The sequence below is a fragment of the Mastacembelus armatus genome, chromosome 3 (genome assembly GCF_900324485.2).
Source record: "Mastacembelus armatus chromosome 3, fMasArm1.2, whole genome shotgun sequence".
Classification (NCBI taxonomy): domain Eukaryota; kingdom Metazoa; phylum Chordata; class Actinopteri; order Synbranchiformes; family Mastacembelidae; genus Mastacembelus; species Mastacembelus armatus.
This window is the reverse complement of record NC_046635.1, coordinates 14,706,738-14,719,409: the sequence shown is the minus strand read 5'-3', so window position 1 is coordinate 14,719,409 and position 12,672 is coordinate 14,706,738. Positions and strand designations below refer to the sequence as shown.

At 44.1% G+C, this 12,672-nt stretch overlaps 1 protein-coding gene across 1 annotated transcript in view; it reads left to right on the top strand.

The window, feature by feature from the left end:
- Positions 1–12,672, top strand: part of LOC113138270 (CUB and sushi domain-containing protein 1) — a 950,854-nt gene that overhangs the window by 716,118 nt on the left and 222,064 nt on the right. Inside the window, exon 30 of the mRNA XM_033325108.1 lies at positions 5,511–5,649. Within this exon, the coding sequence (XP_033180999.1) occupies positions 5,511–5,649 (139 nt within the window). The remainder of the gene's footprint in view (positions 1–5,510; positions 5,650–12,672) is intronic.

The following is a 12,672-nucleotide window of genomic DNA, read 5'->3' as shown; positions in this document are numbered from 1 at the left end:
TAACGAGTGGATACCTACCGATCTCTGGTTTTACTGTCGGTCTGGTGTTGTACTTAGTACAAATGTCACATTCCCTGACCAGCTCTTTAGCCATATCTTTGAGATATGGATACCACCATTGCTCTAAGTTCTTCAACATTTGGGCTGTACCAACATGCCCCACCCCGTGAGCTTCCAAGAGGGCTGTCCTCCTGATTCCGGGAGGAAGTATGGGGCGACCATCCGGCCCCCTCCACAATCCTTATACCTCAGTAGCCCCTCTCTCTTTCCAGAGACTCCTCTCCCGGGGGAATGCCCCCTTTTGCAGTCTCTTGAGTTCCTCCAGAATCCTGCTCAGCCTTTGTTGTCTGAGGGAGGAGAGTGTGAATGTCTGGGAATTTACATAAGCCACCACACTGTGAGTGGTGAGCACCCTGAGTGTGTGTCCCATCACAATGTGGGCTGTCTTCTGTAAGATCCTCACCACTGCTGCAAAATGCTGTGTGCAGACGTGATGTCTTCTTTCCATGGTGTCCAATGCAGTGCTTGTGTACTTCAGCACTCTCCTGACTCCCCCTTTTTTCTGGAACAGGACACCGTTGGCAACGGCGTCCTTTACAGAAACATCCAAGAAGAAGGGCTGAGTATAATCAGGAATGGCCAGATCTGCAGCCGTTGCCAGAGCTTGCTTGAGGGAGATGAAGTTCCGTTCTGCCTCAGTTGTCCAAACGAGTGGTGCTGAAAGATTCCGCATGCCCTGTTCCTTGACTAGCTGTCGAAGTGGAGTGGTAAGATTGGCATAGTCGGGAATGTAAGAGCGGCTGTAGCCCGTGAGCCCCAGAAAGGAGAGCATATCTTTGACCAGTACCGGCCGAGGGTGGTGCAGGATGGTAGACCTGTGAGCAGGTGATAATCCCGCCCCTGCTTGCGACATCAGTCGGCCCAAAAAGGCAACTTGTTTAAGACACACTTGTAGTTTAGATTTGCTGACCTTAAAGCCCCTCTCGGCTAGATGACGCAGCATGGACTCCGTGGCCTGAAGACAGGTCGCAACGGAGGGTGCGGCGAGCAGAAGGTCATCAACATATTGGATTAAGGTGGTGCCTTCCGGCAAAGCGCAGGAATGTAGCACCTGTTTCAAAACCTGATTGAAAATAGCGGGCGAGAGAGCTGGCGTCCCCGATAAGTGAAAGAGAAAATGTCACGACATTCCTCTGCCAACGGGAGGCAGAAGAAGGCATTGGCCAGATCAATACAAGAAAACCAAGTCTGGCTAGGATCCAGGTTAGCCAGAGCCACATATGGGTTGGGAACCGGAATGGTGGAAGTTACTAATATGTCATTGATGGCCCTAAGATCATGTGCCATACGGAACTTACCTGTACCCTTTTTCTCAACCGGTAAAATGGGTGTGTTCCACCATGACGAGGAGGGTTCTAGCACCCCCGCTCGTATTAAGCCTTCAATGGTATCCCTAATCCCTTCCTCTGCCTGAGGTTTATGTGGATATTGGCGGATCCAAAGGGGAAGGTGGACCTGGAAGGTGACTGGGGCACAGTCTGTTAAGCCCATGTCCGTGGGAGACTGAGCCCATAAGAAGTCCGGCAGCTGAGATAACATGTCTGCCGCTAGGTGATGGTCAATGTGTGCCATGTCATGGTACCTAGACACCTCCATGTGTTCTAATATAGCAGGGTCTGTAGCTGTCAGCTGAATGCAAAAAGTTTTAATCTGGGGAGCGTACCAGACCTACGATATGGGGGTGGTCTGCCAGTCTTTTTGGGCCAACGCCCTCTTGAAGATACCCCCCAGTTCTTTAGCCTCATGGTTAGGATGTAGGGCGAGAGACACGTGGTGCACTGTCCTCACTCATGCAAAACCAATCTTGTTGGGCCGGGAGAAGCTGCACTCCCGCCACCACCCCCTCGGGGGCGACATAGTTATTCTCGGCATCGATGCTCCAGGAGTCTCCCTCAACCTGCTCAAACGCCTCCTTGTACCAATCGGTTTGGAGCTCATCATAGAAGAGGGTAACATGGAGAGGGTCCGGGGGAGGTATGTAGGGCTCGAGGAGCGAGATCCAGGGGCGCCAAGACTGATAAGCAGACCATATTCCCTTGTGTCCCGGACTCTCCGGGCACAACCTAGCCCAGTAGATGTCGGCGACCTCGTCTGCCAGCGGCTTCAACAAGCATTGTTTTCGTGTCCCGTCTAAATGTGTCCGACATGGTAGTCGCAGGCCATCTGGCAGAGTGACAGTAAGTCCCTCGGGGGCACACAAAATAGTGGCCACAAAATAGTCAATTCAGCAGAATTTAATATAATAGGTTTCTGCCTTACCTTTCATTTGGCGCCTCAGAAACTGTCAATGTGATCTTTCGGATGGTTCTTCAGTCCAATTTCCCTCTCCAAGACCGGACGAGCCTCCAAATTGTTGAAAAGTCAGACCTTGTGACCTTCACCCGAGTTCATTAATGGAGAGTTAACAGAAGACGGAATGGAAGTTAGGAATCGACACACCGGTTTATTGTAAAAGTACAGAGACGTCTCCGGAGATCCACTCACACACGCAGGCAGAGAGATCTGACTCTATAGGTGAAAACTATACACTATTATAGCAGTTGAACACCGCCCTACCAAACCAGTACTTTTCCAACAAAAAGGAATTTATTATATTACCTTATATGGAGTTGTTATTGCCAACTGTCTTCTGGGTGGGGGTCACTTGAGCAAACCAAGGCCAGTTACTTCCTTTATCTTATATGAAGCCCCCATGGGTGCATCTGCATTACACAGTTGCTCATTATTATAAAATGTTGTAACGTTATCCTGGTAGATAACTATAGCATGAAAACAGAAACAAGGGGTTTCACGTAGTCACTGTTGTCTGCTGTGATAAGGAATCCCTACAGCTATATTTTTCATACAGTGGGTATGGAAAGTATTCAGACCCCTTTAAATTTTTCACTCTGTGTCATTGCAGCCATTTGCCATAATCAAAAAAGTTCATTTTATTTCTCATTAATGTACACTCAGCACCCCATCTTGACAGAAAAAAAAAAAGAGTTTTTCACACCTGGATTTGGGGATCCTCTGCCATTCTTCCTTGCAGATCCTCTCCAGTTCTGTCAGGTTGGATGGTGAACATTGGTGGACAGCCATTTTCAGGTCTCTCCAGAGATGCTCAATTGGGTTTAGGTCAGGGCTCTGGCTGGACCAGTCCAGAACGGTCAGTTATTCTGAAGCCACTCCTTTGTTATTTTAGCTGTGTGCTTAGGGTCATTGTCCTGTTGAAAGGTGAACCTTCGGCCCAGTCTGAGGTCCTGAGCACTCTGGAAGAGGTTTTCTTCCAGGATATCTCTGTACTTGGCTGCATTCATCTTTCCTTCAGTTGCAACTAGTCGTCCTGTCCCTGCAGCTGAAAAACACCCCCACAACATGATGCTCCCACCACCATGTTTCACTGTAGGGATTGTATTGGGCAGGTGATGAGCAGTGCCTGGTTTTCTCCACACATGCCGCTTAGAATTAACGCCACAAAGTTCAATCTTGGTCTCATCAGACCAGAGAATCTTATTTCTCATAGTCTGGGAGTCCTTCATGTGTTTTTTGGCAAACTCTATGCGGGCTTTCATGTGTCTTGCACTGAGGAGAGGCTTCCGTCAGGCCCCTCTGCCATAAAGCCCCGACTGGTGGAGGGCTGCAGTGATAGTTGACTTTGTGGAACTTTCTCCCATCTCCCTACTGCATTTCTGGAGCTCAGCCACAGTGATCTTTGGGTTCTTCTTTACCTCTCTCAAGAGTTCTGGTCGTCCCAAACTTTTTCCATTTGAGGATTATGGAGGCCACTGTGCTCTTAGGAACCTTGAGTGCTGCAGAAATTCTTTTGTAACCTTGGCCAGATCTGTGACTTGCCACAATTCTGTCTCTGAGCTCCTTGGGTAGTTCCTTCGACCTCATGATTCTCATTTGCTCTGACATGCACTGTGAGCTGTAAGGTCTTATATAGACAGGTGTATGCCTTTCCTAATCAAGTCCAATCAGTTTAATTAAACACAACTGGACTCCAATGAAGGAGTAGAACCATCTCAAGGAGGATCAGAAGAAATGGACAGCATGTGAGTTAAATATGAGTGTCACTGCAAAGGGTCTGCATACTTATGACCATGTGATATTTCAGTTTTTATTTTTTAATAAATTTGCAAAAATTTCTACATTTCTGTTTTTTTCTGTCAAGATGGGGTGCTGAGTGTACATTAATGAGAAATAAAATGAACTTTTTTGATTTTGGCAAATGACTGCAATGACACAAAGAGTGAAAAATTTAAAGGGGTCTGAATACTTTCCGTACCCACTGTACATTGTCCTTATACTCGTTGCCTTTATTAAGATCTCTCTTAGCTGAAACAAAGTTAATAAGATGGTCCGCCAAGCTGAATTTTTTTAAGTAAAGAAAGTTAACAAGATGGTCCACCAGGAAAAATATTATTGACGAATGTAAAAATCACTTGGCAAATTCAGCTCTGGTGTGTAAAGGCCTTAAGAGCTATAAAGGAGACAAAAAATATAATGTTTTGGCACTTACTACTATTACAGAAACAATGGATAATTATAACCTTAAAGTATTCACTTTACATTTTTAATAAGACATCTACACATGGAATCGTAGATAAAGTAATGTCTAAATCAAATGAAATCACCTTAATATGAAAGCAAGAAGGGGTGTGAACAGATTAACACCTGTTACTCTGGAGTAATGCAATGAATTGCGCTAGCATGGAAGTACTAGCTCAGCTAGCATTATTATCTATTTCTGACTGACTTTTTTCCAGTGACTTCATATTTTACACAACTGCAGATAAAATGTAGGCCTTAAATCTCTCTCCATTTTCTCTTTTCTTAGCTTCTGTGTGTTTCCTGCACTTTAACCTTGGTGGTGAATCCTTGGGTGTTCAAAGGCTGCTACGATTAAATCAACATTATACACAATAGTCTAGTGTGTCTGTCTGTGAGTGATTTGCAACCATTAATGCCTTTGGTTATCTCTGTTTCACTGTTGATAATCTGTTTGCACCTACCAGCCACCCCGAAGACACCTCTCCATATTTCACCAAATTGCCACTTGAATGCAAGTAACTGTCTCTTGCCGACATCTGGCCAATATCTCTTTTCTGTTCTCTGGCTTGTTGTGGGATAACAGGACCACTGGGGGTAATTCTTCCTGTTAACTACCCCCAACGCGATGCTCTGTAGCTAAATCTCAGTCTCTCTGTTTTTCATTTGCTTTATTACCCTCTCCAGCTACCTGTAGAGGTAATATCAGCAGTCCGCTAGAGGTAATTCTCTGCCTCCTAACCAATCCCTACCACATCTCCTCTCACTAACTCTTGTCCATTCTGCCAACTTGTGGGAGTTGTATGAGTGGTCAGTCAGGGGTGATTCTCTTTCCAAATTATCCCAAGCTCCATGCTGTGTAATCATCTTTCTGTATCTCTTCATCTTTCTGTCTCTCTCTTGCTGTTTGTCTCCAGCAACCTGTGGGGGTAATGTCAGTGGTCCCTCTGGAGTCATTTTGTCTCCAAACTACCCCCAGCCTTACCCCCCTGGCAAAGAGTGTGATTGGAGAATCAGAGTCAACCCTGATTTTGTCATCGCCCTCATCTTCAAAAGGTAGGCCACCTAAATTTAAAGTATGTTTCTGTGTTGTAGTAGGTATATTATCATTATGTGACCACTCTTAACATGTACTCTGTACACTGTGTTTTGGTTTTGGTGAAGGACTTAGCTGCAACATGAAGGCAGTAATAAGGTAAACAGAAATCAAAGTAAACTATTAAATTGATGATAATCCAGTGTCAAATTAAAACTTTTGAACTCAGGCTAGAAAACAGCAGTGTCATTATCATCAAATGTACTGTTTGAAACAGAAGCTATAGTATGTGGAATTATATGACTGAGGATATGGATATAGCTCCCAGACAATACAAAGCTACTAATGGATGCCTTGTGTCAGCAAATGGTCCACTCAGTTAAGAAATATAACTAATAGACCGTAACAAGACAGTATAACAAGAAATATACAATACCAGTCAAAAGTCTGGACACACTTTCACATTCAATTAATTGGTAAAGTGTGTCCAAACATTTGACTGGTAGTGTAAGTAGGAGCAATGTGTTGTTTTTTGTTGATTTTGTGGCAATAAACACATCATGGCAAACGGCATTAATGATTAAATTAATTTTAAATTGAACCGCCACCTTATCGTGGTGGAGGGGTTTGAGTGCCCGTATGATCCTAGGAGCTATGTTGTCCAGGGCTATATGTCCCTGGCAGGGTCTCCCAAGGCAAACAGTTCCTAGGTGACAGACCAGACTAAGAGCGGTTCATTGACCCCTTATGAAGTGAAAATCGAGGACCGTGACCTCACTTGGCATAGCAAAGCCGGGGCCCCACTCTGGAGCCAGGCCTGGGGTTGGGGCCCGTTGGCTGGGTCTCCCCCCATGGGGCCCAGCCGGGCAAAGCCCGAAAGAGCAACGTGGGGCAGCCCTTCTGTGGACCCACCACCCGCAGGAGGATCCACAAGGGGCTGGTGCATAGTGGATCGGGCAGTGGTCGAGGACAGGACCTCAGGGACCCGATCCCTGAATGCTGAAACTGGCTCTAGGGACATGGAGTGTCACCTCACTTAGGGGGAAGGAGCCTGAGTTTGTGCGGAAGGTCGAGCGGTACCGACTAAAGATAGTCAGGCTCACCTCCATGCACAGTCTGGGCTCTGGAACCCAGCTCCTTGAGAGGGGCTCATAGCTCCCCAGCTCAGCCGCCATCTGTTGGAGTTTTCCCCCCAGAGTGAAAGGGTCGTTTCCCTGCGCCTTTGGGTCGGGGATAGGTCTCAGAGTACCTTTTTGGAGTCTCTCGGGGGGGTGCTGAAAGGTGCTCCTACTGGGGACTCCATAATTCTGTTGGGGGACTTCAATGCTCATGTGGGCAGTGACAGTGAAACCTGGAGGGGCATGATTGGGAGGAACGGCCTCTCCGATACGAATCCGAATGGTGTTCTGTTGCTGGACCTCTGTGCTAGTCACAGTTTGTCCAAAACGAACACCATGTTCAAGCATAAGGGTGTCCATCAGTGCACATAGCACCAGGACACCCTAGGCCGGAGGCCATGGAGAAGGACTACCTGTCGCCCCGAAGAGATTCTGGCAAACCGTCCGGCGCCTCAGGAGGGGGAAACAGTGCTCTACCAACACTGTTTACAGTGGGGACCTGCTGACCTTGACTGGGGATATTGTTGGACGGTGGAAGGAATACTTCGAGGATCTCCTCAATCTCGTCAACATGTCTTCCATAAGGGAAGCAGGGGCTGGGGATTCGGAGGCTGATCACCCAAGCCGAAGTCACTGAGGTAGTTCGGCAGTTCCTCGGTGGTAAAGCACCGGGGGTGGATGAGATCCGCCCCGAGTACCTCAAGTCTCTGGATGTTGTTGGGCTGTCATGGCTGACACATCTGTGCAACATCGGGTGGCGTTCGGGGACAGTACCCCTGGATTGGCAGACCGGGGTGGTGGTTCCTCTTTTTAAGAACGGGGACCGGACGGTGTGTTCCAACTACAGCGGGATCACACTCCTCAGCCTCCCGGGAAAGGTCTATGCCAGGGTGCTGGAGAGGAGGATCCGGCCAGTGGTCAAACCTCGGATCCAGGAGGAACAATGCGGTTTCCGTCCCGGCCGTGGAAAACTGGACCAGCTCTATACCCTCTTGAGGGTGCTCGAGGGTTCATGGGATTTGCCCAACCACTCCACATGTGTTTTGTGGACTTGGAGAAGGCATTCGACCGGGTCCCTCGTGACATCCTGTGGGAGGTGCTCCAGGAGTATGGGGTCCGGGCCCTTTGCTGAGGGCTAACTGGTCTCTGTACAAACGGAGCAGGAGCTTGGCTCGCATTGCCAGTAGTAAGTCAGACCTGTTCCCAGTGCACGTTGGACTCCAGCAGGGCTGCCCTTTATCACTGGTTCTGTTCATTACTTTTATGGACAGAATTTCTAGGTGCAGCCAGGAGCCGGAGGAAGTCCAGTTTGGGGACCACAGGGTCTCATCTCTGCTTTTTGCAGATGATGTTGTCTTGTTGGCTCCATCGAGCCAGGATCTCCAGCGTTTGCAACCGAGTGTGAAACGGCTGGGATGAGAATCAACACCTCCAAGTCCGATTTGTTATTAGTTTATCCAGATAACTGTAGAAACATTAAAAATTACAAACCTAAAGATTCAGGAGATGCCTGGAATCCTATGAGCATTTCCTAAAAGATGTTTCTCTCCTACCTTAAATTAAAAATACATTACCCTTGATGGACTGGGTTTATGAGTTCAGCAAGAGTTTATTTTTCAGTATAGACGAGCATGACTGACTATGGACCACACAGACAAAAAAACTATTTCTGTTGTGTAAGTCAGGGACTACAAGTCAGTTGGTCTGTTGTTAATTAATACGCAGTTAGAGATCATTAACATAACTAATAAAAAGAGGAAGGCCTCTAATAGACATTACATTAGTCTTAAAACCTAGTGTAAATCCACTTCTAGCATAACTAACTATAGTGGCATCATGATTAGTTAGTGATGAGATGCAATCCAAATTTCAATTTCTCTTCACCGTTCAGGACCATCTACCTGCCTGTTTAAGTATTATGAACTTGTAGGTGTTATCATTTCATATAGATCATTGAAGTGTGAATATAACTGTACAGGAACCTTTTCATCATGTAAAAGAAAATATGTAGGTCTCCATACAAGCACGGTAAATACTACACAGTGTGAGAAAGCAGATATACTATTCATCTCTCTGTCTGTATAGTGAAACTCATGGCTAAACTAGAAAATGCATTTCCTGCGGAAGATGCGTGTGAAAGCTGAATGAAGCTGCCCAACGATGCTGAAAATGGCTGAAATGCATTGCTGAACAAGCTGAAGGCTGAAATGCAATGCTGAAGAATCGTGGAAGCTGAAATGTAAAAGTGGAGTTTGAAGCTTAACCTGTTTAGCTAAAAAAACTTTTGAATATTGCTGAAAATGGCTGAAATGTATTGCTGTATAAGCTGAAGGCTGAAATGCAATGCTGAATAAGCTGAAGGCTGAAATGCAATGCTGAAGAATCCTGGAAGCTGAAATGTGAAACCGGAGTTGGAAGCTTAACTTAACTAAAAAACTATTCAACATTGCTGAAAAGGCTGGAAAGAAAATCATATGATGTAGAAATTGCTAAAGAAAGAAGTTAAACTAAAATGAAAGAAGGAGTTGGAAGCTTAACTTAACTAAAAAACTATTCAACATTGCTGAAAAGGCTGGAAAGAAAATCATATGATGTAGAAATTGCTAAAGAAAGAAGTTAAACTAACATGAAAGAAGACAGTGTAGTGAACGATGGAAGAACTAAAGGATTTGAATATATGAGTTAAAAAAGGGAAGAATGAAACAGCAAAAAAGTGAACTTGTAGAAAGACTGTATAGACAGAAACAATGTATAGTTTAAAATAATAAATATTGCTGAAAAATAAAGAAGGTAAAGGCTGTGTAAGCAAATCACAAATATTTGAAGGACGGTTTTCTTAGAGAAAGAAGAGAAGATGGAAGGAAAGACTGAAAAAGGGAAGATATGAAGCAATATGGAGTGGCGGAGGCCTGAAAAAACATACACACATATATCACATCCATCCATCCATCCATCTTCTATACCCGCTTTTTCCTGGTTCAGGGTCACGGGGATCTGCTGGAGCCTATCCCAGCTCTCTCTCGGGTGGAAGGCAGGGGTACACCCTGGACAGGTCACCAGTCTGTCGCAGGGCCACATATAGACACACAAAGACAGACAACCTCACACACACTCCTACGGGCAATTTTAGAGTCACCAATCAACCTAACATGCATGTTTTTTTTTTTGGACTGTGGGAGGAAACCGGAGTACCCGGAGTAAACCCACGCAAGCACAGGGAGAACATGCAAACTCCACACAGAAAGGCCGGGATGCGAACCCACGACCTTCTTGCTGTGAGGCAACAGTGCTAACCACTCAGCCACCATGCTGCCCCATACATCACATGTTGAGTAAAATACAGAGAATTGCCAAAAGAAAACTGGAGGGTCCTGGAAGTGTGCACCGGGGGTGTGGGAGAGAGCAGGGGAGAGGGGCAGGCATCCAGGGGGAAGCAGGGCTCTCTGGAGGGTTCTGGTAGTGTGCACGGGGGGTGTGGGAGATAGCAGGGGAGAGGGGCAGGCATCCAGGGTGAAGCTGTGGGCTTTGGAGGGTCCTGGAAGTGTGCACGGGGGGTGTGGGAGAGAGCATGGGAGAGCAGCTAGCCTCCAGAGGGAAGCTGTGGGCTCCGGAGGGTCATGGAAGAGTAGAGTGGGGCCTGGGGCAGCACATACATCAACATGTGATGTATGTGTGTATGTTTTTTCAGGCCTCCGCCACTTCATATTGCTTCATATCTTCCCTTTTTCAGTCTTTCCTTCCATCTTCTCTTCTTTCTCTAAGAAAACTGCCCTTCAAATATTCATGATTCGCTTACACAGCCTTTACCTTCTTTATTTTTCAGCAATATTTATTATTTTAAACTATACATTGTTTCTGTCTACACAGTCTTTCTACAAGTTCACTTTTTTGCTGTTTCATTCTTCCCTTTTTTAACTCATATATTCAAATCCTTTCGTTCTTCCATCGTTCACTACACTGTCTTCTTTCATGTTAGTTTAACTTCTTTCTTTAGCAATTTCTACATCATATGATTTTCTTTCCAGCCTTTTCAGCAATGTTGAGTAGTTTTTTAGCTAAACAAGTTAATTTTCAAAATCCATTCACATTTCAGCTTCCAGGATTCTTCAGCATTGCATTTCAGCCTTCAGCTTATTCAGCAATGCATTTCAGCCATTTTCATCAACGTTCAAAAGTTTTTTTAGCTAAACAGGTTAAGCTTCCAACTCCACTTTTACATTTCAGCTTCCAGGATTCTTCAGCATTGCATTTCAGCCTTCAGCTTGTTCAGCAATGCGTTTCAGCCATTTTCAGCATCGTCGGGCAGCTTCAGTCAGCTTTCAGCATTCACACGCATCTTCCGCAGGAAATGCATTTTCTAGTTAAATTGTTTTGATATTGCTTGTTTTGTGAATGTGCCATTTCTAATCATTATTCATCTAATTTTAATTGTATGGTATGATTATTGATTTTCCAATGATTTGAGTGTTTACATTCATCTGACCCTTTGTTTTATGAGAGTGCCACAAGAAATCAATCAGAAAATGTGTTTTCCTTGTAAAATAAGTGGTATTATTATTATACACAATATTATAATATTAGATGTACTGATATTATTGTTCTACTGTACTTTACTCTATTGCTATTATACAGAGGTTGAGTCATGGCAATTGGACTTCTAGTTTTTAGGTCGAAACATTTCACTACTCACTCACTGATGAAGCTGCTCAGATGAGTAGTTAAATGTTTCGACCTAAAAACTAGAAGTCCAGTTGCTATGACTCAACCTCTAGATAACTTCAACTGGACGACTGAGAATCTTCACGGCTCTATTGTACGGTCTACAGTGGAAAATAATGTCCATTTACATTCTTCTCAAAATGAGTGTTTGCAGTTTTTTTAATTGACACTGTACATTTCAAAATGTACATTTTATTACTAAATTCTCGGGTCTGGAGGCACTTCATTTGCATTCAAGTGTTAACTGTTAACAGACTCTTTGATTTATTTTATGTTCCTGTACCATTTCTACACAGTGAGATCTTTCTATTCTTCCTATGGCTTTTAGTGGCTGTAGCATACAGACCCAGAGCATATGACTAATAAAAAATGCATTAGCATGGATCATTTTAATGCTTTGTCAGTGCATAGGGCTTACGTGAAGTTAAGCCCTTTCTACACCAGATATTAACTTTGTTTAATCTTAAGCATTCTTTTTACTTATTTCAACTTTGGTAATGATAACATAAAGTTATTTTAAGTTAAAAAAGTCATTTCCAATATTAACTATTGTTGTCAGCGAAATGACAATAATATCTTTTTTGCCCAAAGCCATCGTTTTAAAGTAAGGCAATCGATTTGAAAAAGTTGTGGAAAAAACTGAGAATTCTGTAAGTAGCATTTAACATTACCAAATTTCATTACCATTTGTTAAAGTTTTTCATATCAAAATCTTTTCCTCTCTTGTATTGTGTCATATAGAGTTATCATTTTGTATTTCAATTAACAGTTCTTGGCAAAATAAATTGTGTGATCCTAAAGGCCTAACAAGTAAAATGTTTTGAAAGCTGTTCATTTAATGTTCTGAAACCTCCATTGTTTCCATCATCTTGGGGTCCTTGTCCCTTTCTAATAAATAACACAGGGTAAATGAGGATTGGCGCATCTAAATGTTGCACTACAGCACTCTGAGCGTTCAAAAACATCATATGGTATGCTATGGTATGATGAAATGATAACATTAATTATAACATCAATTCTGCTGAGTTTCAACATATGCAATACATTTCTCTCTTCCTCCTTATTTTTCTTTGCTGTGACAAAACACACAAAATAGAAAAACACACTGACGCACACAGTTAAATCCTGTTACTTCGATCCAATTGAATTTGACAAACATTACTGTATTGCCTGGAGATTTTGAACTTGAATACATGCACACCATTT